Below are 23557 nucleotides of genomic sequence, written 5' to 3' on the forward strand. Positions count from 1 at the left end.
GTTTTCCGAGATATAGGGTCCGATTGGTAATGGCTGTAGCTTTAAAATTTTTGCTGTAGAAAAAAATCTGTAGATTTTTTGCTGTGGCTTTAAATTTTATTGCTGTAGAATTTTATGAAAGCACTAAAAATTTGCTTTGGATATTTGGCCCTGCAGAGCACTTGTACAGCTGTAGGTTATTTCTAGAGCTGTGGCTTCAAAAAAAAATTTAAAGCTTGATTGCTCTGAATTTGGTGCTTTAGAAATAAATAAGGCTGTGGACAGCACCTACAGCAACTACCAATCACCCCCATGCTCTCGAGGAACATCTCATACATAAACACATACATTGATACATACACATGTACATACGCACACATCTCTCTCTTACCTGTTTTTATTTTCCTGGATTTAGTTTTGTTCCTTTTTCTCTTCTGCCTTTGCTTCACAACACACATACCTATCTCTCTCTCTCTCTCTCTCTCTCTCTGCGTCTTACTTTGAGCATGTTTGTTTCTTCAAGAACATTCATAACTCAACTTCTCTCTCTTCTCTTCCTTATATTCCTCTTCAAAGCTCCTCTTTAACTTCTTTTTTTTTTTTTTCCTCTTTAACTTCATCCCTATCACTTTTTTCTTTTCTTCTGAGATATAGAGAGAGAAATTGAGGAAAATAATATCAAATCTTTCAGACACCCTTTTGACTTCTTTGCTCAAAGAATCCCTCTTTTATATTAGAGAATATCATTTTTAAATTCAGAAGCAAAACCCTCAAGAGAAATAAACAAAAGAAAACTCATCACCCACCCTCATCATTCATCACCATCATCAGTAGCAACAACAATAATAAGAGGAGGTTTCTTGAAGGTTGTCTTAACTATTTCCATGGAAGGAGTTTTTCTAGAGAAACCAAAATCAAACACTACAACTCTCCCTGATCTTTCTCTCAACATCAGTCTTCCAGATATTACTTCCAAAGAACATTATAGAAGACCATCCCAAACCGACAACAACAGATCATCAAACTTCGAGCTCTCCTTGTCTCATCACCATAACCCTAGTTCAAATCCAACCACAAGAATCATCCATTGTCCTGATCCAAGAAACCTAAATCTTCCTCATCATCAGCATTACAACAACCCTATCCTGAATGGTGGAAGTCTTCATCAAAGAGTCAATGAATCAGATATTAACAATATCCACCGTCCGATTAGAGGCATCCCAGTCTATCAGAACCGTTCATTCCCTTTCCACCAACAAACCTCTTTACCTTCTCTTGGAGGAGGAGGAGACTTGGATCAAATCTCAATATTAAACTCATCTTCCGGCTATAACAACGCTTACCGGTCGTTACAGTCTTCTCCAAGGCTAAGAGGTGTTCCTTTGCATCATCATCATCATCATAATCATTATGGAGTTGTTGGATCTACGGACTCTTCTTCTCCTCATCATCACGGGATGATCAGATCAAGATTCTTGCCTAAGATGCCGACAAAACGGAGCATGAGAGCTCCGAGGATGCGTTGGACGAGTAGCCTCCACGCGCGGTTTGTTCATGCCGTTGAGCTTCTAGGCGGCCATGAAAGTAGGCACACATTTACATTATAATCTCATTCGGAATGTCTTTCCTTTTTCTTTAAATAATTTATTCTAAAAAAAGTTTTAATTTGTTCTTATTCTTGTTGTGAATAAAGGAGCAACTCCGAAGTCGGTTCTTGAGCTCATGGATGTTAAGGACTTGACTCTAGCTCATGTAAAGAGCCATTTGCAGGTAAATCTACACTCCATTTGAAACTAAATTGAACAAAAGGTACTGTTGTGTTTATACACATGTTTGTTAATTTTGGGTTTTCTCTCATCTTCTCGTTGGTTCCTTTCCCCTATAATAAGCCTAGTCAATGTATAGTTCTTTACCATTTAAGATTCTCTCTCTCTAATTAGGGATATTTCATAGTTTCATCATCATCAGAGCAATGAATAGTTTTGAAATCTTTAAAGCTTGTGCTCCAGCTCTAATGTTTTATTTTTATCTTCTTGATTTGCCTTTCCTTTAAGCTTAGTCATTTTTTGGAGAGATGGCACAATTGCCAAGATATTGAAGCAGATGAATGAATTTAAAGAGAGAGAGTAGTTAGAGCTTTGAGAGACTGAAACCTTTTCTGAGAATTATTAAACAACTAGAGAATTGAGGTGATAGAATTTATTTTAATTATAATTCTTATTTTAAAATAAAATAGGAAGAGGGGACAAAAGTAGTCATCATTACTCAATGATAATAATACAATCTTTCAATTACTCAACCTTCTTTCAGACATCAACCTCGTGGTCTTAAAACTATAAATAATTCATTAGTCGTACAACACTAGTTTCAAGACAAACCCAGAAAACCACACATTTGCGTATTCCCACCGTTTCATATTAAGTGTCGTTTTAGAAAAAAAATTTCGTTATAAAATAAGTGTCGTTTTCGATTTTCAATGCAAAATTTATTAATTTTATGCAAAATTTATTTTTATATTGGTTGAAATATGGTTAGGTGTATAGGTAATAGTGTTTTTTTATAAGAAATGTACAAAATTAATTGTTTTCTTAATCCGTGTGTCGAAAACTAAAACGATACTTATAATAAAACATAGGGAGTATATATTACTTATTTAATTATATAAAGCTCATATGTGTCTGCATATATGTCTCCAGTTTTGTCAGCTGTATCATACATTCAAAATAATATTTTTAGTTTATCAGGATCTTTTGTCCGTTTTATTTGTTTTGTACTATATCCTTGCTTAAATTTATCATTTAGTTTTAGAGATCTAAAGCCTTTTACTTTTCTTTTTTCCTTTGCAGATGTATCGAACTGTTAAGACCACTAACAAGCCTGCTGCTTCATCAGGTATGTGTAATTCCGAACAACTCGACCTGACTTTACACACATACACACACCGCATGTTCACATTCTTCAGAATAGCTTTTCAGCTTTATATATGCTAAAGAGATGCCACTGGTTTATAATAAGAAAAATATACAATAAAGCTTTGATTCTCCAACAAAATTTAAGCAGATTTTAGGTTCAGTATAAATAATCATTACAGTAATTTACTGATCATGATAACTGCTCTCGGTTAATATCCAATTAGATTTGAATATGTGATTTGGTGTTTATATATATTTATTTGAACGTAGAAGTATTACAATTATTTTTACTATTTTATTTTAGTATTTAGTTTTACTATTCCTACCATATATTCCATTTTCCCGATAATAATTGTAAAACAAACCCTATGAGATTGGTCAAGCTCAAGGCTAGGCCTGGGCGTTCGGGTACCCGTTGGCATTCAGGTCGGGTTTTTCGGGTTTTCGGGTTTACGATTCTAGGTCCCATACTAAAATTTTATTAGTACGGATCGGGTTCGGATAATAACACTTCGGGTTCGGTTCAAAATTTTATTGCATCATAAAACCCATAAAGTAATCATATATCGTACGGATTCGGGTTATATCGGTTCGGTTCGGATATAACCAAAGTAAAAAACAAATTTTTTGAAGTAAAACATAAAGAAAAACATCTAAATTAAATAAAAATTAATCTATCACATATAAAATTGATAAAATAACAATAAAATGTTAAATCAAGCATGAAAACAAATCATTAGTAAAAAATATGTATTGCCTTATAGAGAATAGACTTTTTATTTCAATGAGCAAATTATAAAATACTTATTTATAACTAATTGTGTACTTAAAACATTTATTAAAATTTTAATATTTATTATTGTATATAATATTACCACAAATATTGAATTTAATAATTGGAATACTTATATATATTTCAAAATATTTATATTGACTATTAATTTCGGATTTTTCGGGTTACCCGTTCGGGTTCGGTTAATAACACTTCGGGTTCGGATATTTTTTGTACCACCCTACAAGACCCGTTCGGTTATTTGTACGTTTCGGATCGGATAACGGGTCGGGTTTTTCGGTTCGGGTTCGGTTCCGGATTTTATGCCCAGGCCTACTCAAGGCTTTATCTTTCTTTTGATTGAAACCCTAAAGTTAAATCGTGAAGGTTCAAAGCAAACTAAACAAACATTCATTATCGGCAATGCTGATATTCTCTACTAAAACGAGGAAAACGATCAAATGACTAGTAAATCATATAAACTATTAAGTCTTTGCCTCCCAGAAAATCAGTAATTCAAATCTGAATAATTTTTCGTACGCTGAAATAGATATCAAGTCTTTTTATTTTCATATGGATTATGTATTTTCATTGCACACCGTAGATATTCATTTTTAGTCTTGCTATTTGGCACAATTTCCAAGTTTTTTTTTTGGAGGGGGGGGGGGAGGGGTATGTTAGATTTTAGTCAAGCCAAAAGCTGAATAAACATTTAAAGAAAAGCAATTTCTTCACTGCATCGTCTTTTACCAAAAGCTTACAATAATTGTACAATTTTAAACAAGAACCCTTAAAGCGAAAAAGAATTGAGATGAAACTTGATAAAGGTTAAAATTTATTTACAGATGGGTCAGGAGAAGAAGAAATGGGTATAAATGGAAATGATGTTCATCATCAATCATCGACAGATCAAAAGGCACAATCTGACGATACTTCTCCCCATCAAGAAATTGACTTTCCTTCCACACAACCTCGTTGGAGTAACTCTTCACGGTACGTTTATACGTATTATAATCTTATCATACATATTTTGTTTTTGACATAATCATACATATATATATACATGTGTCACACGATATGTATAGAACATGATTTTCGCTAGTTTAAGTGAGATTGACCGGTTGCCCAAAAAAAAGTGAGATTGACCGAATATAATATAGTATGATTTAGGGTTCTCCTACCTAATTGTTCCTACTTCCTACCAAGTTCATGTAACAATTCTTTCGTTTATTCCAAATACATTCATCTAACAACAATAGAATTCTGGATAATGTTTCCTGTTTGTTAATTTTCTTTGTTTTGAGTGAACCAAAATTAAAGTGGTGGTTTAGGTTACAGTGAGATGAGATTGTTTAGTATCTAGGGTTTGTAGCTGATTATAGTTACACGTTCCGAGGTTTAAATTTATACTACTTGATTTAGGTCCTTATGGTTCATACTCTAGTAAAATTACAACTTTGTTCATATGTATGTCATGTAGACAGTATATTATGAGCTGAATAGTAACATACAAATACGTTATTCGTGACTACCATTTTTATAGTATAGATTGATAGAATTTTTAATTAAAACAAATTCATCATGTGGTTTACCATTTTTAATTGGTGTTTGGATTTGAGAAAATACAAGTATAATAAAAACTTATATAAATTAATAATGCAGAAATTATTATATTTGACGAATTTAAATAATATTTTTTATAAAATAATAATTAGTTGGATAAAAAATTTAAATTAGAATTATTTTATTGAGTATTAATATATAGATTGTATCTATCTATACTATTAATTGCGAAGTGAGTATTAATTTTTTGATAATATAAGTGATTAAAATTAATAATAATAAGAATTATCGAAAATATAAAAATATATTTTAAAATAAAAAGATAATTCCTATATATATTTTGTTGTTGTCCAAAAATATATTTTAATAAAAAATAAAAATTTTAAAAACAAAAAACACATAACTAAATAGTAATCAAGTAATTATCATTTTTTATAACTGAAAAGATAATCTTGAATGAATTTATTAATAATCATTATAGCATACAAATAAATTTTCAAAAAAATTATAAAACGTTAAAAATTTCAAATGAAAACATAAATAATAATTTCTCCTCCTTATAGTTTCTTAATTAGCAATGTATATATTAATAAATAATTATAAAATATTTATGCTCGCATGTACGGGCAAAACACCTAGTTATCAATTGTTTAATGATATAGTTGGCCGAAGTAAGCGACCTCTTTTGTTATCTTGATAAAACTAATTACCTTGGTTCTGAAGTTTATGAATACAAATTTTTTTTTATCCATGCATAAATTAGACAAAAGGTTCACTGATTTATTTTTTTCTTTATTGTTTAAAATCATTTAACAGAGAGACATGGCCATTAAGTAATAACTACTCAAGCGACGTAGATACGATGATCAGAACGTCATCAACATCGGTGATCTCTCACCATCAAAGATCCATCCTTCAAAATCAGGTTCTAACTAATAACTATCTTTGGTGCACAAAAAAAAAACTAATAACTATCTTACATAACGATATTGTTTTTCTTAGGTCTTTTTTTTTTATAAAAGAAAAATTCTAACTAAAGTAAACTCGCAGGAGCAACAACGATCGAGCGATCAAACAAAGAGGTGTGGAGATCTTAGTTGTAACAATCCAAGTTTGGAGTTTACATTAGGAAGACCCGATTGGCACGAGAAATGACTTTCTTGATCCAGTTCGATTTGAATATACTGTTTTTTTCTCTATATATACATATATTTGGAATATGTATGCAGCTATGTCATCGTTACAATGAATCTCTCAGCTGAAAAGTTGAAGAACTCGTAGAGAGCTAAGCCGCTCAAGAGTGTTGATTTTTGCAGATAGAGAATCATTACAAAAAAAAGGAAGAAACGTTGGAGATTCTTCTTCTTCTTCTTCTCAAGTTCCATTGATGGTTTGATTATAAAGTGAATGATCAATGTATGAGTTTTTGTTTTGGTTTTCTTGGGTTTCTTTATATCTAGAGTTGATCTGTGGTGTTATCATTTATATAATTGGAAGATCACCAAAATTTGGTGAAAGTTTTTTATTTCCCCTCTTGGAAAGCCTCTTGGTGAGGTAGAGGGTTCCTTGTTATCTTTTGGCTTCTGCAACATAAATGTAGAGAGAGACCTGAGTTGATTTCTTATGTATACTAATCATTTTTAAGTACATTAACACACACAAACATACACAGATCCAGTCATTGATCACAAACGTTCACTATTGATTTCTTGAAAAGATTCTTCTGGTTCTCTGCTGCTTTACAACAAAGTTCAGTACATAAAAACATTCATATAAACTTTCATTAACAACACGGTAGACCAAAACTTTGGGTTTATCAACAAACTCTGTAGAGACTTCTCAGCTAGATGAGTCGATGTTTAAACCATTAACTGAAATGGCTAATCCCATCACTTGCTTCACCAAGCGCAGGCTTCCTCTTGCTCCCAACCACACAGCGTAGAAGAACCCAATCCAACCTGATCCATACCAAATTCATTCCATTCAATCAATACATTAAAAGGAAAACTCAAAAGAGGAGGAAGCAAAACAGAATCAGAGCAGAGTATATTATAAACCTGAAGCAATCAAGACGCAAAAAACAGCTGAAACCGTAGCGGTAGAGATGACGAATGCAGCAACAGATAAGGCTCCGATGTAAATAGCAGTCAAGGAGAGAAAGAAGAGAGCCAAGAAGCCACCAGCAACAGCAAGTGAAACCAAAAGAGAGATTATGATTGCGTTGGCTGTTGCAGCTACGAAGAAGAGCGTGAAGACAACCAAAGCCATTGTTGTAAGAAGAGCTATTGTTCCCATCTGCAACAAACATAACTCAAATGGGTTCAATAAAGTACCAAACTCTAATTATATATGAATACTAATAATGCTCAAAATACAATAAAGTTTCAATATTTATTTTGTAAATGAGAGAATCAAATCAAATCGACTTACAGTGATGACAAGCAGTGAACGAAGCGGGCTGCCATGACGAGTCCATTGGAGAATCTCGCGTGAAGTTTTGCGAGAAGCTTCTCGAAGTTTCGGGCCATTCTCGGAGACGGAGTTTCTCATTCGTTGAAGCAAAGGAGACGAGTAGGTTTTCGAATCCGGGAACAGGATCGAACCGATCATGACGCAAACCAAGGAGTAAAGACTCTCCGTATCATCCTCCTCCTCCTTAACAGCCACATAGTCCGTTCCGCGGCGAATATTCACCGTCCCTCCGTTGACGATTTCTCCGACATCATCGCCACCGTCTGCGTGGGATTTCTTCTCCGTATGGGCGTGATCTTCCGACATGTCTCAAGGCTGTTCGTGGGATTTGACGAAAGATGGGAACAGCTGTTTAGAAGAGATCGGCCATGTGTAGTGTGTCTTCCACGTGTAGTTTCTCTTTATTTGACTTTTTATTATTTGGGCTTGTAAGGCTTCTATCAAGGCCCATTCGCTTGTTACGGCCTCTTAAAGGTAATAATTATTGGTTTGCTAGAGTAGAACAACGTACCGCCTCTGTAATTGAAGTTATGAATTGGTTTCTGCTATCACATTTTTATGATTAAATATGTTCTTAACTTATTTTATACATTTGACCTGATGGATAACCAAACCTTTTGCATATATATAATCTGCATTTTTGATTCAAATATTCTGATTTCTAGTGTTTTTTTCTTTCTAATTCAAATATAAAGGTCTTGTATTTTTCTCAAAGAATTTTAACAATATACTGAAATTTCATATCTGAATCTGAGTACGATGCCATCAGTTTTAGAAGCTTTTTTTTTCTTACAGTTTTTTTTTTTTCTTGTTTAATACATATCACCAACAGAATATTAATTAAAGTACTAGAACACATTTGCGGGACAGTAAAATCATATATTAATTTATAGATATGCTTTCAACAATAATTGGTCAGTTTTATGTATGGTTTACCATGTCTCAAATGCACTTCAAAATCCCCTTTAAGGGAACAGATGTTGTGAAAAATGACCAAATCTAAGAGCATCATTATTGCGGGGTTCTTGGCGGAATATAAGAACTCGTCTTTTAACTTTGAACTAAAGAAACTAAGAACCCTCTAATAATCATGCTCTAAAAAGAGAGCGAAAAAGTTAATTAAGAGACAACCATTGATATATATATATATATAATATTTTAAATTTACTTAATAAATAAACTCCAAAGCTGCGTAGTAGGCGACGAGCACTGGTAAAGAGACCAACATCCCAAATATCACCCTACATTTATCACAACTTAAAACTGAATAATGTGTAACCAAAAATACTTTTTTTTTTAAATTAGACAGACTTTTTGTAATTTAGACTTACGCTGTGCTTAGAACATCTGCATGTAATCCATATTCCTTAGCAAAAATGAACGAGGTGATTGATTGTGGCAGAGCAGCCTGTAATAAAAGTAATTTATCAATAAACTCAAAACAAATAAAGTATTGCATTTCTGAGACGTGAAAAAAACATCAAGTTTGTATCCTAGCTAGTGGATGAAAGGAATGAATTTGGTGTATCAAATTTGCTTAGAATTAAATCAAACTAAAATAAAACCGAATATTCCATGTCCTTTGCTTTCTTTTGTCTTATAAACAGAAAAACCCACACCGTAATGAAAATACAATTAAGGATAATGACCTGAATGATGGCGACGCGGAGGACATCCCCGTGGAGGCCAACGGCGATAGAACCAATAGCCATGGCGGCGGGTCCGGCAATAAACTTCAAGACCATCCCCAACGCAGTTAAGCTTGCTCCACATACTATAAACTTCTCTTGAAGTGCCATGAATATCCCTGCGTATATAATCAATTTTATTACTGCATGTGTTATAAATTAATATCTCAATATGGCTAGGTAATTTTTACATAGATAATTATTTGAACATAAAATAAACGTACCCATATTGAACATGGCAGTTCCTGTTCCTGCTTTTGACATTATAAGAATCGATCCCTCCATTATTCCCGGCATCTCAAAATGCCATCTATTTTAATCAGTTACTAAAAAGAGTCAAGTGTTTGTTACATATCATGTTTATCAAATTTTATACCATTACACAATAAAAAATCAAAACCCTAAACCCATTGTTTTCAAAATTGGTTTGCATAGGACTCTAGATTATGGTCGGCCATGATAGTTTCTTTGCATGTACGTTTGCGTATATGTCACCTTGTTATAATTTCTAGAACATTTTAACTTGGAAAGGCTAACGTACAGACAAAGAAACAATCGTGTTCCATCACCATTTTATCATAGGTTGTGAGGCACTAGACGGAAAAGTAAATATTGTTTAAACGTCAAATTTTTGATGTTTTCAGGAAGTTTAAACGGTTATTCAGATGTTAGACGTCGAGCTTTAGTGTCTCCTGATCACACATACTTAACGCTTTGTTAAACATTTTATAAACCTAGTGTATACTGTAAAGATTCAGTTTTACCTGCTAGATATAAAAGCCCATGCGATCCCAAGGATGCAAGAATAGCAATTCGGATTCGTTGCAAGCTTTAACCACACGACGGACATGACCTCAACGAACGACTTCTGCTCTCCGACGACCGCAATATCTTTTCTGCCATCTTCGATATTAATATTTTCTTCCTTACTATTCGTATTGAATCCGGCTCTTCTGAGCTCTAACACAAACAACAAGAGTGTGAGCCACACGATTGCCTGAAACACCGAGGATTGGACCACGAGATCAACAGCCGCTTGTCCGTACATCGCCTTAGCCAATGGCACACCCACGACAAGCGAGTTTGTAAGAGTGCATAGAGAGAAACTAGTAATGGACCAGCAATAGCTTCCATTGTTGCTATATTTTGCCCAAAACGCTAAGACCGCAACTATGATGACTTTAGAGATGATATCGGCTGCGATGAACCGGTAATTCATGTTGAATGGATCGACATGAGCCGTGAACTCGATGGTGAAGAGCGGTAGGGTGAAATAGCAAACGAGACGGTTTATGGCATCACATTGATCACGAGTGAAGATGTGCCACCATTTCACCGAACCATAGCCTAAGATTAAAGCTACATAGAGCGGAACCATTGCTTCAATAACCTTGTAAACATCTTCTCCAGTGATCATGGTTTTACTAGAAAAAAATGTTTAAGTTGTAGTTTGATTTCTGGGACTTGGAAGTTTGCAAGTACTAAGCAAAGGGAAAGAAAGTAGATAGTGAATGTGGTAAGACATAACCAATATGTTTATATTTATAGATACAATTTTAGTTATTTAAAAATGAAGAAAAAAAAAGAAATATATGAGTATACATGAGTAATATAAACCAAACAAGTAAACCGAGATTTTTGGTATAACAATGGTATATTTAGAGAAGCATTTACTAAATGCAAATGATCTCCAAATGCTCTATGGCCAATGCTTTCACATGAAGTTTTTATAAGAGCATTTGCATCTATAATTTATAAAATTAAGGAAAATATATAATTAATTCATTTATTTTATTTAATAATATCATAAAATTATTTTTATATCCAGAAAATAAAATTTTGATTTCTAAAATTAATTTATAATAATTTTTTTTTTAAAAAAAATAGTTTTTCACGTTTAAAATATATAATTTAATTTTATATAATTTAATTTATTTTAAATGTGAAATATTATTTTAAAATATATATTTTTAATTATAAAATTTATTTTTAAATAATATTTTTTGATATAAACATAATTTTTAAATTTTAAATAAAATAAATTAATTATATATCTTTTTAACTTTATATGTTAATATATTTATATATATATATATTAGAAATATATTCATTAAAAATAAATATAGAGAAAAAGACAAAAATAGCACTAAATCAAGTTTATGTTCCCAAACTAGCACTCAAGGTCAAAACTCACAAAAATAGCACTTAATGTTTTATCAAAAGTCACAAACTTAGGGTTTAGAGTTAAAGGGTGGGGTTTAGGATTTAGGGTTTAGGGTTTAGGGTTTAGGGTTTAGTGTTTAGGGTTTAAGGTTTAGATTTTAGGGTTTAGGGTTTAGGGTTTAGAGTTTAGGGTTTAGGGTTTAGAGTTTAGGATTTAGGGTTTATGGTTTAGGGTTTAGGGTTTAGAGTTTAGCGTTTAGGGTTTAGAGTTTAGGGTTTAGGGTTTAGAGTTGAGAAATGAGGTTTTGGGGATAAGATTTCAAATTTTGAAAAATAAAAAAATTAAAATTTTCTAAGGATAAACTTAAAAAGGTGCTATTTTGGTCGTTTTAGTTTTTGAATGCTATTTTTGTGATATAAACTTAGTAATATGCTATTTTGGAGATTTGCCCATAAATATATTAATATACTAATTAAAAATAAATATATTATATATTATATACTAATTTTTATAATAATTTTAAATAACATATTCATTCTGCTCTACCAATCATCTTATTAAACAGTCAGTAAAAGCATACAGATCCTGCAGCATACTGCTTCTATAACATAGTGCTACTGCTAATGCTCTGCCAGGCCAAAGTATAAGCCATATGGCATAATTCCTATAAAATAATTGCAAGCATTTAACTTAGAGATAATTAGCCACTAATTTAATAGAGAGAAACTAGAATTATCATTATCAGTATAATTGACCAGACCGTGCCCTAGCATATGATTCTATTCCAGTTGTTTCCTCTGTACATTGAGTATAATATTTTTGTATGACGTAAAACACTTCTTTCAGCATTTGACTATTTTGATAAATATAAAATAATTGATTATAATGTGGCAGAACATCTAATGAGGTTGCCGCCTGAGCCCCAAAGTCGCACTTCGGACTGTGAGATATCGTCTCCCAACTCTCTCACCTGTTGTGTTGATGGTTCTTAGCAGATTGATAATGCGACTAGAGAGTAGGCCTGTGATTATGCATCGTTTTATTTTGGGAAATGAAATGCGTTCTAAAGCGCATGATTTTTGAAAGAAACAATTAAAACCTCGTTTTTTTTGTTTTTTACTTTTTTTAAAAAAATTCACAGAAGAGGAGTTGGAGATGTTAATGTAGCTTGTCTTGTTCGTAAATTGTAAGGGTCGAAGTAGTGCTGTAGTAGTATATGTATTTTGTGTCATGTTAATCAGTTAGGTTCCCTATTGACAAGATTTTCAGTTAATTAATAAAGAATTGTGATACGAAAATAATAATTAATAAAGTGTGTTTGGTATAGAAAAAGTCGACCACTATCAAATGAGCTACAAGTTCGCATAATTGTAAACTATGCTTTAATAACCATTTACACCAATGCATGTGTTCATGCAATAACATTTTATAAAGATTGAATATATATAATAAACATATATTTAATAGGTAGATTAAGTCTTGAATTGGCGAGCATATAATGCATATACACGTGTAATAACATACAACCACATGTGACCATTACCAACTATTTTTAAAGAATTATATGAAAAATACTAACCCAAAATCCCAAATCATATCTTTCAATAAAATATTTGCATATTCTTTTATAAATGGGAGAACTGGCGAAGGATATGCTATTTTGCATGAAATATAAGCAAATGTGATTTTTCAAAAAAAAAAATATAAGCAAATGTGCATGGAATAGCTTAAATTGGTGTTAGAAAAAAAGGAAAATTACCAAATATGACTAACAATTTGATTTCAAACACAAAGGTTAATCCAAACTTGAATCAAATGCAAAAGTAACCTAAAAAGCTATTGAAATTACAACCAACCCCTTGTGAACAAACAAAAAAAACGAATTTTTTTACGTTTCTAACCCCCGTAAGTCGTCTGGGCTAGTTTTACTTAGAAATAATTTAAAAATTTTGTAAAAAATATTTTGATAAGTGAAAAATTGAAATCATGTAATTAACATATGTTTTAAGAGATATAAATTAAGATATAACAAAAGTTAATTGTTTTCAACATAGATGAGTGAAAGTAGTGAGTCATGATATTCTTTGGTTTAGGTTTTGCCAACATATGTTGTAATATTGTATGTGTTCTTAGGGTTAGATTTTGGAATGCATAAATGTTTTTTTGAAAACTTTAAAATTTACCTAAGTGTTTTTATTTCTATGAATAGTAAATACTATTCAAGTATAACTACGGATTTATAACGTGGTTAGTTAGTTAATTTAGCCAATTTAGTTTAGGGGTTAAATTTAGGGTCTGGGACGACTTACTAGTAAGTCGTCTGATGTACAGTATTCAACAAACGACTTACTAGTAAGTCGTCCAAACGGACCAAACCTTTAATTTTACAATGTACTTTTAAACCTAACCGGATTATTTACCGGCCATATATAAGGTGTTTTTTTTTCAGTGTTTATCGAAAATCAGAAAACCCTAAAGCCGTTTCTCTCAAAGGCGATTTCGAAGGCGATTTCCGTCGATTCTCTCTAATCCATCGTTCTCATCGTTCTCACCGCCGGTTATCTCTCCGCCGTTATCACCGTCGTTCTCACCACCGTTCTCACAGCCGCTTCCTCTATTTAAGATCCGAAAGGAAACCCTAGCGCGCATTCTCTCAGAGGTGTCTCGTTGAACTCCGCCGCCGGTAAGTTATATCTCTTACTGTCGAGTGATTGATTGAGGAAAAGGTGAACATAAAACTGGAAGTCTTGGAAGACTTATAATTAAGTCGTCGCTGGAAGACTTTCCAGACGACTTAATTATAAGTCTTTCAGCTGGAAAACTTGCCAGACGACTTAATTATAAGTCTTTGATTGTTTGAGATGGTTGTCTTTGATTGTTTTGCAGGCAAAAAAATGGAGATGCCAGAACTCCCCCGTAGGATATATACATTAGGGGAAGAGCCCCCCGCAGTGCATAGCATTTCGTATCATACTTGTTGGACGTTGCATGCTGCTTTAAAGAAAGCTCTTCATGATGATGAATATGAAGAGCTGAAGGAGTCGAAGTTGGGAGTTTTCATCAAGTTCCAAGAGCTGGGATTTGATTGGGCTTCAAGGCTGGTTCACTACATGCTCGGTTTCCAGCTGGACATAAAGAAGAAGTATGAGCTGTGGAGTCTCGTTGGTCCAGAACCTGTGAGGTTTTCACTGTTAGAGTTTGAAAACCTCACTGGTCTAAACTGCGAGTACATCGAGGACCTTGAGAGACCTCACTCTGTTGTTACAAAGGAGTTGACTTCTTTTTGGGAGATGTTGGGAGTTCATGTCGAAGCTGGGCCATCTACTCAGGAGATAATAGCAGCACTTGAGAGATGCGAAGGGTGGTCTCGGGATGATCGCAAGCGGCTCGCGTACCTTGCCATCTTCACTGGATACATTGAAGGGAGAAAGTATTCAACCCCTACACGGGTTAGTCTGGCAAGGCTAGTGATGGAGCTAGAACGGTTTGAGAATTATCCATGGGGGAGAGTCGCGTTTAAGGTGCTGATGGACTCTGTGAAGGGCAGAGATATTTCGGGTTGTTACACTATTAATGGGTTTGCGCAAGCTCTCCAGGTCTGGGTGTACACAGCTCTTCCGGAATTGGGTGCTACTTTTGGTAATCCTCTCCCAAACAATCCGTCTCCACCGATACTGGCTTACAAGGGTCGCAAAGGACACAGACAGTTTAAAGAGGCTATCCTCAGTCAGGTATTTACTTCAATCTGGACGACTTCGCATAAAACTTATAATTAAGTCGTCTGATAAGTCTTCCAATTAGACGACTTAGTAGAAGACTTATAATTAAGTCGTCTGGAAAGTCTTCCAGCTTGATGACTTAGTAGAAGCCTTATAATTAAGTCGTCTGGGAAGACTATCCAGACTACTTGATTATAAGTCTAAGTCTTCCAGCTGGAAGACTTTCCAGACGACTTAATTATAAGTCGTCTACTAAGTCGTCCAGCTGGAAGACTTTCCAGACGACTTAATTATAAGTCGTCTGTGAAGTCTTTTCTTTCCATCTTTCTTAATCCGTCAAATATCTAACTTCATATCTTCTATTTACTACATACTAGGGTGATCAACTTTGTTCAAAAGGACACTGGTGAAATGTTTCCAAAATGGGAGTTTGATGTTGAGGACACGCTCGCGGAGAACATAATTAAACTCATGTTTGTGAAGAAACCGTGGAAGTGGACCATGGATTGCTGGGAAGTCACCGGTACTTGGGTCAATACAAAGCCGGCGGTTGTGAGTCCAGCGAAGAAAAAGGTAGTGAAGGAAGACAGTCCAAGACCTCGGAAGAAAGCTCGTAAAGAGGCACCTGCTGAAGCTAGTGAAGAGGCAGCTGCAGAGGCTAGTGAAGAGGCAGCTGCAGAGGCTAGTGAAGAGGTGACTACGACTGTTGGTGGGTTGACCAAAGAGGATATTAAAACCATGTTCAAGGACATAGCTGATGCCATGAGGGAAGGGTTTGGGACGTGCCTTAAGGAGATCAAGTATCTGTCGGAAAGGGTGGAAGCTGTGGAGAAGAAGGTTGGTATCACCACAAAACGGAAAGGGACATCATCTCAAAACACTACCTCTCCACCTAAACCGACGCTCGAACCCGGGGTTAGTAACGAATCCTCTCACAACAAGAGATTGACTAGACAAAGTCTTAAGAATAAGAATTGAAAAGTTGCTTTTGCTTTGTTTCTTGTATGTCAGAACATGTGTGCTTTGTTTATAGTGTATGGATTTTATATATGTATTTTGTTTCATGTTTGAAGACACTCATTGGTTATTATTGTTTGAAATGGATCTTTGGTTATTATTGTATAAACCCATCTTGTATATTGCAGAGTGAAAGTGTCAATGGGACGAACGCGGGAAGGAAGAGCTTGGCAGAGGATAAAGGTCCAGATGTGCCCGCAGATGTGCCCGCAGCTGTGTCCGCAGATGCTAGTTCCTCGGAAGATAAAGCTCCAGAACCGAGCCTTGTTCTATTGGACAAAAATCAATCCACTGTTTCAGATTTACAAAAGGAGGATGCTAGATATCTATAAAAGAGGGATGCTGCTTTGGCACTTTGCCGTGCAAAGAGTGATCGAACAAGGAAACTTGTTGCCTCACAGAAATCTCCTTATACGGCAAACAGCACGGCCAGAGTGATCATTTCAAACAGAAAGCTTTATCCAGGCTATAATCCTTTTGCACCAATTGACAAGACGAAGTTGAAGGAGCTCGCTGATTGGTTGAAATCTTGTCCGTAAGTGTTTGCTTTTCCCATAATAGCTTACTTTTCACATAATAGCTTGCTTTTCCCATAAAACATGATTGCTTTTCAACATTTTGTGTTTGCAGTCATTATAGAACAGCTCTCGATAAAAAACCACGTAAAAGTAGAACTTGGTGGTATCAAATCCTCCGAACCTCCCTAGAGTGGCTGGAGGACTGTGTAAGTCTTCTGCTATGACGTAGACGACTTACTTGTAAGTCATCTGGTAAGTCTTCTACGTAGACGACTTATCAGACGACTTAATTCGTCTACAACTTACTTGTAAGTCGTCTGGTAAGTCTTCTACGTAGACGACTTACCAGACGACTTACTTCTAAGTCGTCTGGTAAGTCGTCTACGTAGAAGGCTTACCACTAAGTCGTCTGATATCTTCTGACTTGTACTCTATTTTATATGCAGCATATTGATGCTTGGATTAATGTGCTGAGGAAGGGGTACGACGCTAACCCACAACATTTCAAGAGCGAGAGAATGTGCTTCCTTGATCATCTCTTTGCTCAGCAATGGAGATTCAACTTCAAGGATTTTAAGGACTCGAAGCCCGATCACAACGGTTTAGGAAGAAGACTCCCTGGTGGGGCGTGGAATTATTATGCAGGCACTATACCATCATTTTACCAATCGAACAAGGTTTGGGGGACGGATATTGATGATATCTATGTGCCAGTAAACTTCGCCGACAGTCATTGGATTGCTATGTGGATATCGATCCCTAAGAGGCACATAGTCGTCTTTGACAGCATTTGTTCCAGTATCTCCCCAGAAGAACTCGATGTGGTAATGGAGCCTTTTCTCTACATGGTCCATTATCTGCTTGTTGAGTGCGCTTCCTCAGACGAAGTACGTGCCCAATACAGCCTGGAACCATTCACATATGAAAGACCGACCAATATACCTCCGGCCCGAGCTGGTGATTGTGGTGTGTACACTCTAAAGTACATTGAATGTCATGCTCTTGGTATAGAGTTTAGTAAAAAAGACTTTGCTAAGCCCAACGTGAAGAGTATGAGGGATAAGATGGCGGTGGATATATTTCAAGAGCTTCCTGACGTGCATGAGTTCGGAAACAATGACATGGATGACATCCTGGGTATGTATGACGGATGATAAACATGCCACTTTAGATTATTTTGTATGATAGATTAGGCTGATGTGTGTATTTGAACTTGATCCCTATTTTGTATTTGAACTTGATCCCTATTTTGTAACTATATTCTGCGCAGAAGACTTACAGTTAAGTCGTCTGGAATGTTGGACGACTTAACTATAAGTAGTCTGGAAAGTCTTCTGAGCAGTGACCTTTTGTAACTATATTTCGGATAATATAAAGGGCAAGACCATTTCAAATTTGTTTGGTAGTGCAATTTGACAAAGAAGTTGACACAGATAAGTTCATAACACAAATTTTTAGTACATAGACTGAACACTGGACGACTAACTTGAAGGTCTTCTGGAAGAAAAAACCCTGGACGACTAACTGGACGACCTTCTGGACGACTTAATTGAAGGTCTTCTGGAAGACTAGTCACTGGACGACTAACTTGAAGGTCTTCTGGAAGAAAAAACCTTGGACGACTAACTGGACGACCTTCTGGACGACTTAATTGAAGGTCTTCTGGAAGACTAATCACTGGACGACTAACTTGAAGGTCTTCTAGAAGAAAAAACCATGGACGACTAACTGGACAACCTTATGGACGACTTAATGGAAAGTCTTCTGGAAGACTAATCACTGGACGACTTACATTGTGGTTTCGTATGGCCAGTTTCCTTGCATTTTGAGCATCTATAAACTATGTGTTGCTTCCGGGGTTTGCGTCCTCTCATCCTGGATAGCTCCAACCAAGATTGCCATCTTGATTTCTTCTGTCTTCCCGGACCACGTTTTACTTCCGGAGGAAAGCATGTGCGTTCCTCAACTTGTTGTCCAACACAAGGATATATATTCTCTGAGTATCCTGCAAACAGAAAATCCTTTGAGTACACTAGACATACAAGTGTGGAGATATGTGAACCAACAGATGTTCCAGCAGCTATAGCATGAGAGCAAGGTATTTTCTCCACTGCATAGACACCACAATCACACTTTCCATGTTCCAAATCAACCACATAGTCCATTTTCCCACCTTTCACAAAGAATCGCCACCCATCAATTGGTTGTACCGTCATCGTATCCGCTATCTCCGATCGAACAACAAGCAAGTATTCAACACCTCGACTATGTTGAGTTGGGAGACTCAAAGCATCTTCTCTCCTTTTCCAAAACCACTTTCCTAGCTTCTCCCTTATGAACTCCAACAGGAACTGAACCGGAAATCCTCTAGCTCGCTTCAGAGCGGAATTAATAGATTCAGCGATGTTGCTTGTCTTTATGTTGTACATGTCCCCCTGACAATAAACCCTTGACCATAGGCTGACGTCGGCATTCTCCAAATACGTTGCAAGGTCCGGGTTTGCACTCCGTATCTCAGCCATGTACCGGTCAAAATCTGAAACCGTATGAGCATAAGCAGCACCTTTCACCAAGTACAAGAGATGTTTCCCTTTAAACTTTTTGACAATGTTATCTTGAAGGTGATAATAACATATTCCTCGGGTTGCCCAAGGAAACACCTTATCACACGCACTTTTAATGGCCGCGTGCCGGTCAGAGACTATCACCAGAGGCTGCTCATCAGATACACAACTAGCCAATTTTGTGAAAAACCATTCCCAAGAAGGTTCATCTTCAGCATCTACGATCCCAAAAGCCAATGGAAATATCTGAAAATTCCCATCTTGTGCGGCTGCAACTAACATAACACCTCCATATTTCCCACTTAGGTGAGTCCCATCCACCACAATGACCCTTCTCTGATACTTAAAACCTTTGATAGAAGCTCCAAAAGAGAGAAATAGATACTTAAATCTATTGATAGAATCAAGTTCTATAGCCGTGATAGAATCGGGATTTGCTAAGGAGATTTGCTCGAGATATGATGGCAGACGCGAATACCCATCTTCTGCTGATCCTCTCACCAATGTTTGTGCATATAAAAGTGCTCTGTATGAAGTGGTGTAATCAAGCGTCATGCCAAACATGTTCTTCATTGCATCAGTGATATGCTGCGGATTCAACCCATCAATGATTCCAACACGATCAATGAAAAGCCTACCAACATACTTCGGAGTACAGTGTCTCCGCTGAGCGAGTCGGTCTCCCGCTGAGCATGTATGTTTTTCCACATACTTTGTTACCCAAAACGTGTTTGTCCCATGTTTCACACTCGCTCTGACCTTCCATTGACAACCACTAACCGGACATGTTGTCACAAGGAGAGTTTTCGTTGACTTGTATATTCTGAAGGAGAACTTAAACCTCACTGCTGTCAACCGCAGCTCTGAAAGCAGTGCATCCTTGCTAACAAAACTCTGGTTGACATAGATATTGTTACCATTCGATCTTCCTCCTTCAATCTTTTCGATATCTTCAAAACACATATCATCATCTTCCTCATCCTCATCTTCAACCTTTCCATAAACACTGTAATCCTCACCATTCTCGTCCGCTTCAGCAACAATAGAGATACCAGCATCCTCCTCCCCATCGTCCTCCTCCCCATCATGATTTTCATCTTCAACCAAATCATCATCATCATCTTCAAAACATTCATCAGCTTCATCAGCTTCATCATCTTCCCTGAACTCTGAAACCGTTTCCACCTTGCTACGGCTTGATACACAAAGCCGTACTCCATGCGTTTTGGTTATCACGAGCAAGTTTCGAACTTGTCTATCACTTGTAACATGAATAGGAGGGGTGTCTGGAGCCTGCATCATTTCTGCTGGTAATGAGTAGGTTATCTCCACAGATTATGTGCTCATGTCCAGGTTATAATCTTCTTGAGCCATTGCAAGAAGTTCAGCATGTGTCGAACCTTCCCCCAAAAAAATGATTCTCGCTCATTTGACATTATCAACCACAAAATCCCAACGACAATCATTCAACAAAAATTCTCCATACACTGCATGTAACTGACGCATCATCTACAAAAATTTAAAATAAATCACATTAGTAAACATAGAGAAAATGAAAGTTTACTAAACATTGACGTAGACGACATACCAGTAAGTCGTCTGGAAGACTTACCAGTAAGTCGTCTGGAAGACTTACCAGTAAGTCGTCTGGAAGACTTACCAGTAAGTCGTCTGGAAGACTTACCAGTAAGTCGTCCAAACAGGTCATTTTTGCAATTGAATTTTAAATAGGACGACTTACAAGTAAGTCGTCCAGCTTTGTTTGTTAATAAAAAAAAAGCCTAGACGCCAGTAAGTCGTCTATGATAAATGGATTAGTTTTGCATTTGACCGAATTGTATCAGATATTTGACTTTTCCTGGATGAGTTACCAGTAAGTCGTCTCAGGGAAAACAAAAATTTCAATATTTTATTAAAGCTAGACGATTCTCAGGTTAGTTTGCAATTCGAAAAAGAAACTTATATATTTAACTTTACCCAGACGACTTACTTGAAAGTCGTCCAGGCAGACGACGTACAAGAAAGTCGTCCGAGATAAGCAAGGTTTGACCATAATCTAGGAAATAAATTTTGACGACTTTGCTTATCCTGGACGACTTTAAAGTAAGTCGTCTTACTTGACGACTTCCGCGTAAGTCGTCTGGGAAAAGTTCAATATTTAAGTTTAATTTTCCAATTGCAAAAGTAACCTGAGACGACTTACAGATAAGTCGTCCAGATTTAATAAACTATTGAAATTTTTGTTTTCCCGGAGACGACTTACTAGTAAGTCGTCCAGGAAAAGTCAAATATCTGACACAATTCGGTCAAATGCAAAACTAACCCATTTATCCTAGACGACTTATCAGTAAGTCGTCTAGGGTATTCTCTAGATTTTTTTTTAACAAACAAAGATGACGACTTAAAAGGAAGTCGTCCGTTTGACGTAAGTCTTCTACAGCCAGACTACTTACGGGTAAGTCTTCTACACGAACAGATCTGGAAAAAAAAATCAATTTCATACCTTAAACTAGTGAGATGACTTCCTTAGCATATAGAGTCTTCTCCAACCACCCAGAATCTCAAACGAAAGTAACCCACCAAGAATAGTATGCTTGAATGGCTCTATAAACCATAAAAAATTTTGAATCAAAAGCTTGAGTTTTTTGGATGAATATGGGGGCAAAATGAAAGAGATGTTGTTTTTAGTTCATAACAAGTGAGAAAGAGAAAGTGTAAATCGATTTTAGGTGCATTAAAAGCTTCAAATTGGTTGTTCATGGTGGTTGGGGTATTGATGACAATGGCAATCTTGTAATTACTTGAAGATGATGAGGGTGAGAGAGTAAAAATATCATTTTCGGAAAAAAAAATAAAAAAAATTTGATGGCATTTTCGTGAATATCATGAACTTGTGGGGTGAATAGGACAAAAGAAAAATCCAAAAAAAAGCATGGGTTAGTTTTAGGTTTGACTTTGAGTTTTGAGTCAATCTTGCAAAAAGCCCTTAAAAAAAAGCTTAAATTACAAATGCCGAATTGAGTATTTGTGCCCTTCACAAAGTGAGGGTTTGTTCAAGCACTACTCACCATTAGTAATTATCTGAAGTTATATATAACATACTATATGTTTTTATCTGACAATAACATGTCGTGAGTTTTGAAGAGAAAATAGCCATATAAATAGATAAAATGTGTAAAAATAACTATGATCCTTCCGTTTTGTCCTGGTCAAAAAAATTTAAAAGTCTATGTTTAAACTTAAAACACATTTTATAAGGTCAAATATCACTAGTAAATGGTGGTTTGGTGGTATGAACTAGGCGTGGGCATATTAACCGAAACCCGAATCCGAACCCAAACCGACCCGAAAAACCCTAACCGAAAACCGAACCGAAGTTACAAAACCCGAACGGGTTTAGGATTCAACCAGTCCGAATACCCGTACCCGATTGGTTATATCTGATACCAGAACCAATTACCCGAAGTATCCATATATATATATATATATATATATATATATATATATTACTAACCCTAAACTTACATCTTTCATTCTCATTCATCTTTCCGTCTTCTCATTCTTCAATGTATATGTTCAGTACATAATTAAACTTATTTTATGATCGATTACATATCTGAATCACTATACTTTGCGATTTTGATTTTTGTTTGATTACAAGTAGGATTTGCGATTTGTTTTTTCTTTGCTCTTTACACAGGCATGAGCTTAACATTCATGATTATCCAGGTTTGATTTTTGTTTGATTTTGATGTCTCTTTGATTTTGATTTATGAATAGATGGATTCTTTACCATTTTCTATTCAATATAATACAAATAGAAATTACACGAAGAAAAAGAATACAGACTCGTGTTCCTCAACATAATAACAAATCAGAAAGATCATAAATCTTATATTAAGTTGTTCAATCTTCTAACTTCAACAATATTGTTTCTGGTCTCATAAAGTCAAATCAAGGATGCATAGATTTTTTTTTATTATTTGTTATACAGTTTGGTTATATCCAAAATAACCCGAACCCGAACCTTAAAAACCAGAACCCGATCCGAAGTATAAAATAACCCGAACAGGTTCTGTACCTCTTCATCCGAAAACCCGAAAACCCGAAGCACCCGATCCGAACCCGAACGGATACCCGAACGCCCAGGCCTAGTATGAACTCTGAACATATCTACAACTTCCATGTT

The 23557-nt window shown here is 35.6% G+C and overlaps 3 protein-coding genes and 1 pseudogene across 3 annotated transcripts; 2 read left to right on the top strand and 2 right to left on the bottom strand.

The window, feature by feature from the left end:
- The first annotated feature begins 347 nt into the window (after positions 1-347).
- Positions 348-6873, top strand: LOC106372224 (transcription repressor KAN1-like). Its single transcript, XM_013812390.3, has 6 exons — positions 348-1563; positions 1673-1749; positions 2826-2871; positions 4509-4656; positions 6043-6151; positions 6277-6873. The coding sequence occupies exons 1-6, from the start codon at positions 864-866 to the stop codon at positions 6379-6381; spliced, it is 1185 nt and encodes a 394-aa protein (XP_013667844.2). The 5' UTR covers positions 348-863; the 3' UTR covers positions 6382-6873.
- Positions 6874-6907: 34 nt separating this feature from the next.
- Positions 6908-8085, bottom strand: BNACNNG54130D. Its single transcript, XM_013812391.3, has 3 exons — positions 7657-8085; positions 7284-7521; positions 6908-7184 (listed from the first exon to the last, which is right to left on the bottom strand). Exons 1-3 carry the CDS (start codon positions 8002-8004, stop codon positions 7066-7068), a joined length of 705 nt encoding a protein of 234 aa, XP_013667845.1. The 5' UTR covers positions 8005-8085; the 3' UTR covers positions 6908-7065.
- Positions 8086-8563: 478 nt separating this feature from the next.
- Positions 8564-10912, bottom strand: LOC106370582 (auxin efflux carrier component 5). Its single transcript, XM_013810588.3, has 5 exons — positions 10151-10912; positions 9611-9696; positions 9348-9505; positions 9030-9106; positions 8564-8939 (listed from the first exon to the last, which is right to left on the bottom strand). Exons 1-5 carry the CDS (start codon positions 10801-10803, stop codon positions 8867-8869), a joined length of 1047 nt encoding a protein of 348 aa, XP_013666042.1. The 5' UTR covers positions 10804-10912; the 3' UTR covers positions 8564-8866.
- Positions 10913-14444: 3532 nt separating this feature from the next.
- On the top strand, positions 14445-18064 carry LOC125593101 (annotated as a pseudogene).
- The last annotated feature ends 5493 nt before the right edge of the window (positions 18065-23557 follow it).

Source organism: Brassica napus, chromosome C9 (genome assembly GCF_020379485.1).
Source record: "Brassica napus cultivar Da-Ae chromosome C9, Da-Ae, whole genome shotgun sequence".
Lineage (NCBI taxonomy): Eukaryota > Viridiplantae > Streptophyta > Magnoliopsida > Brassicales > Brassicaceae > Brassica > Brassica napus.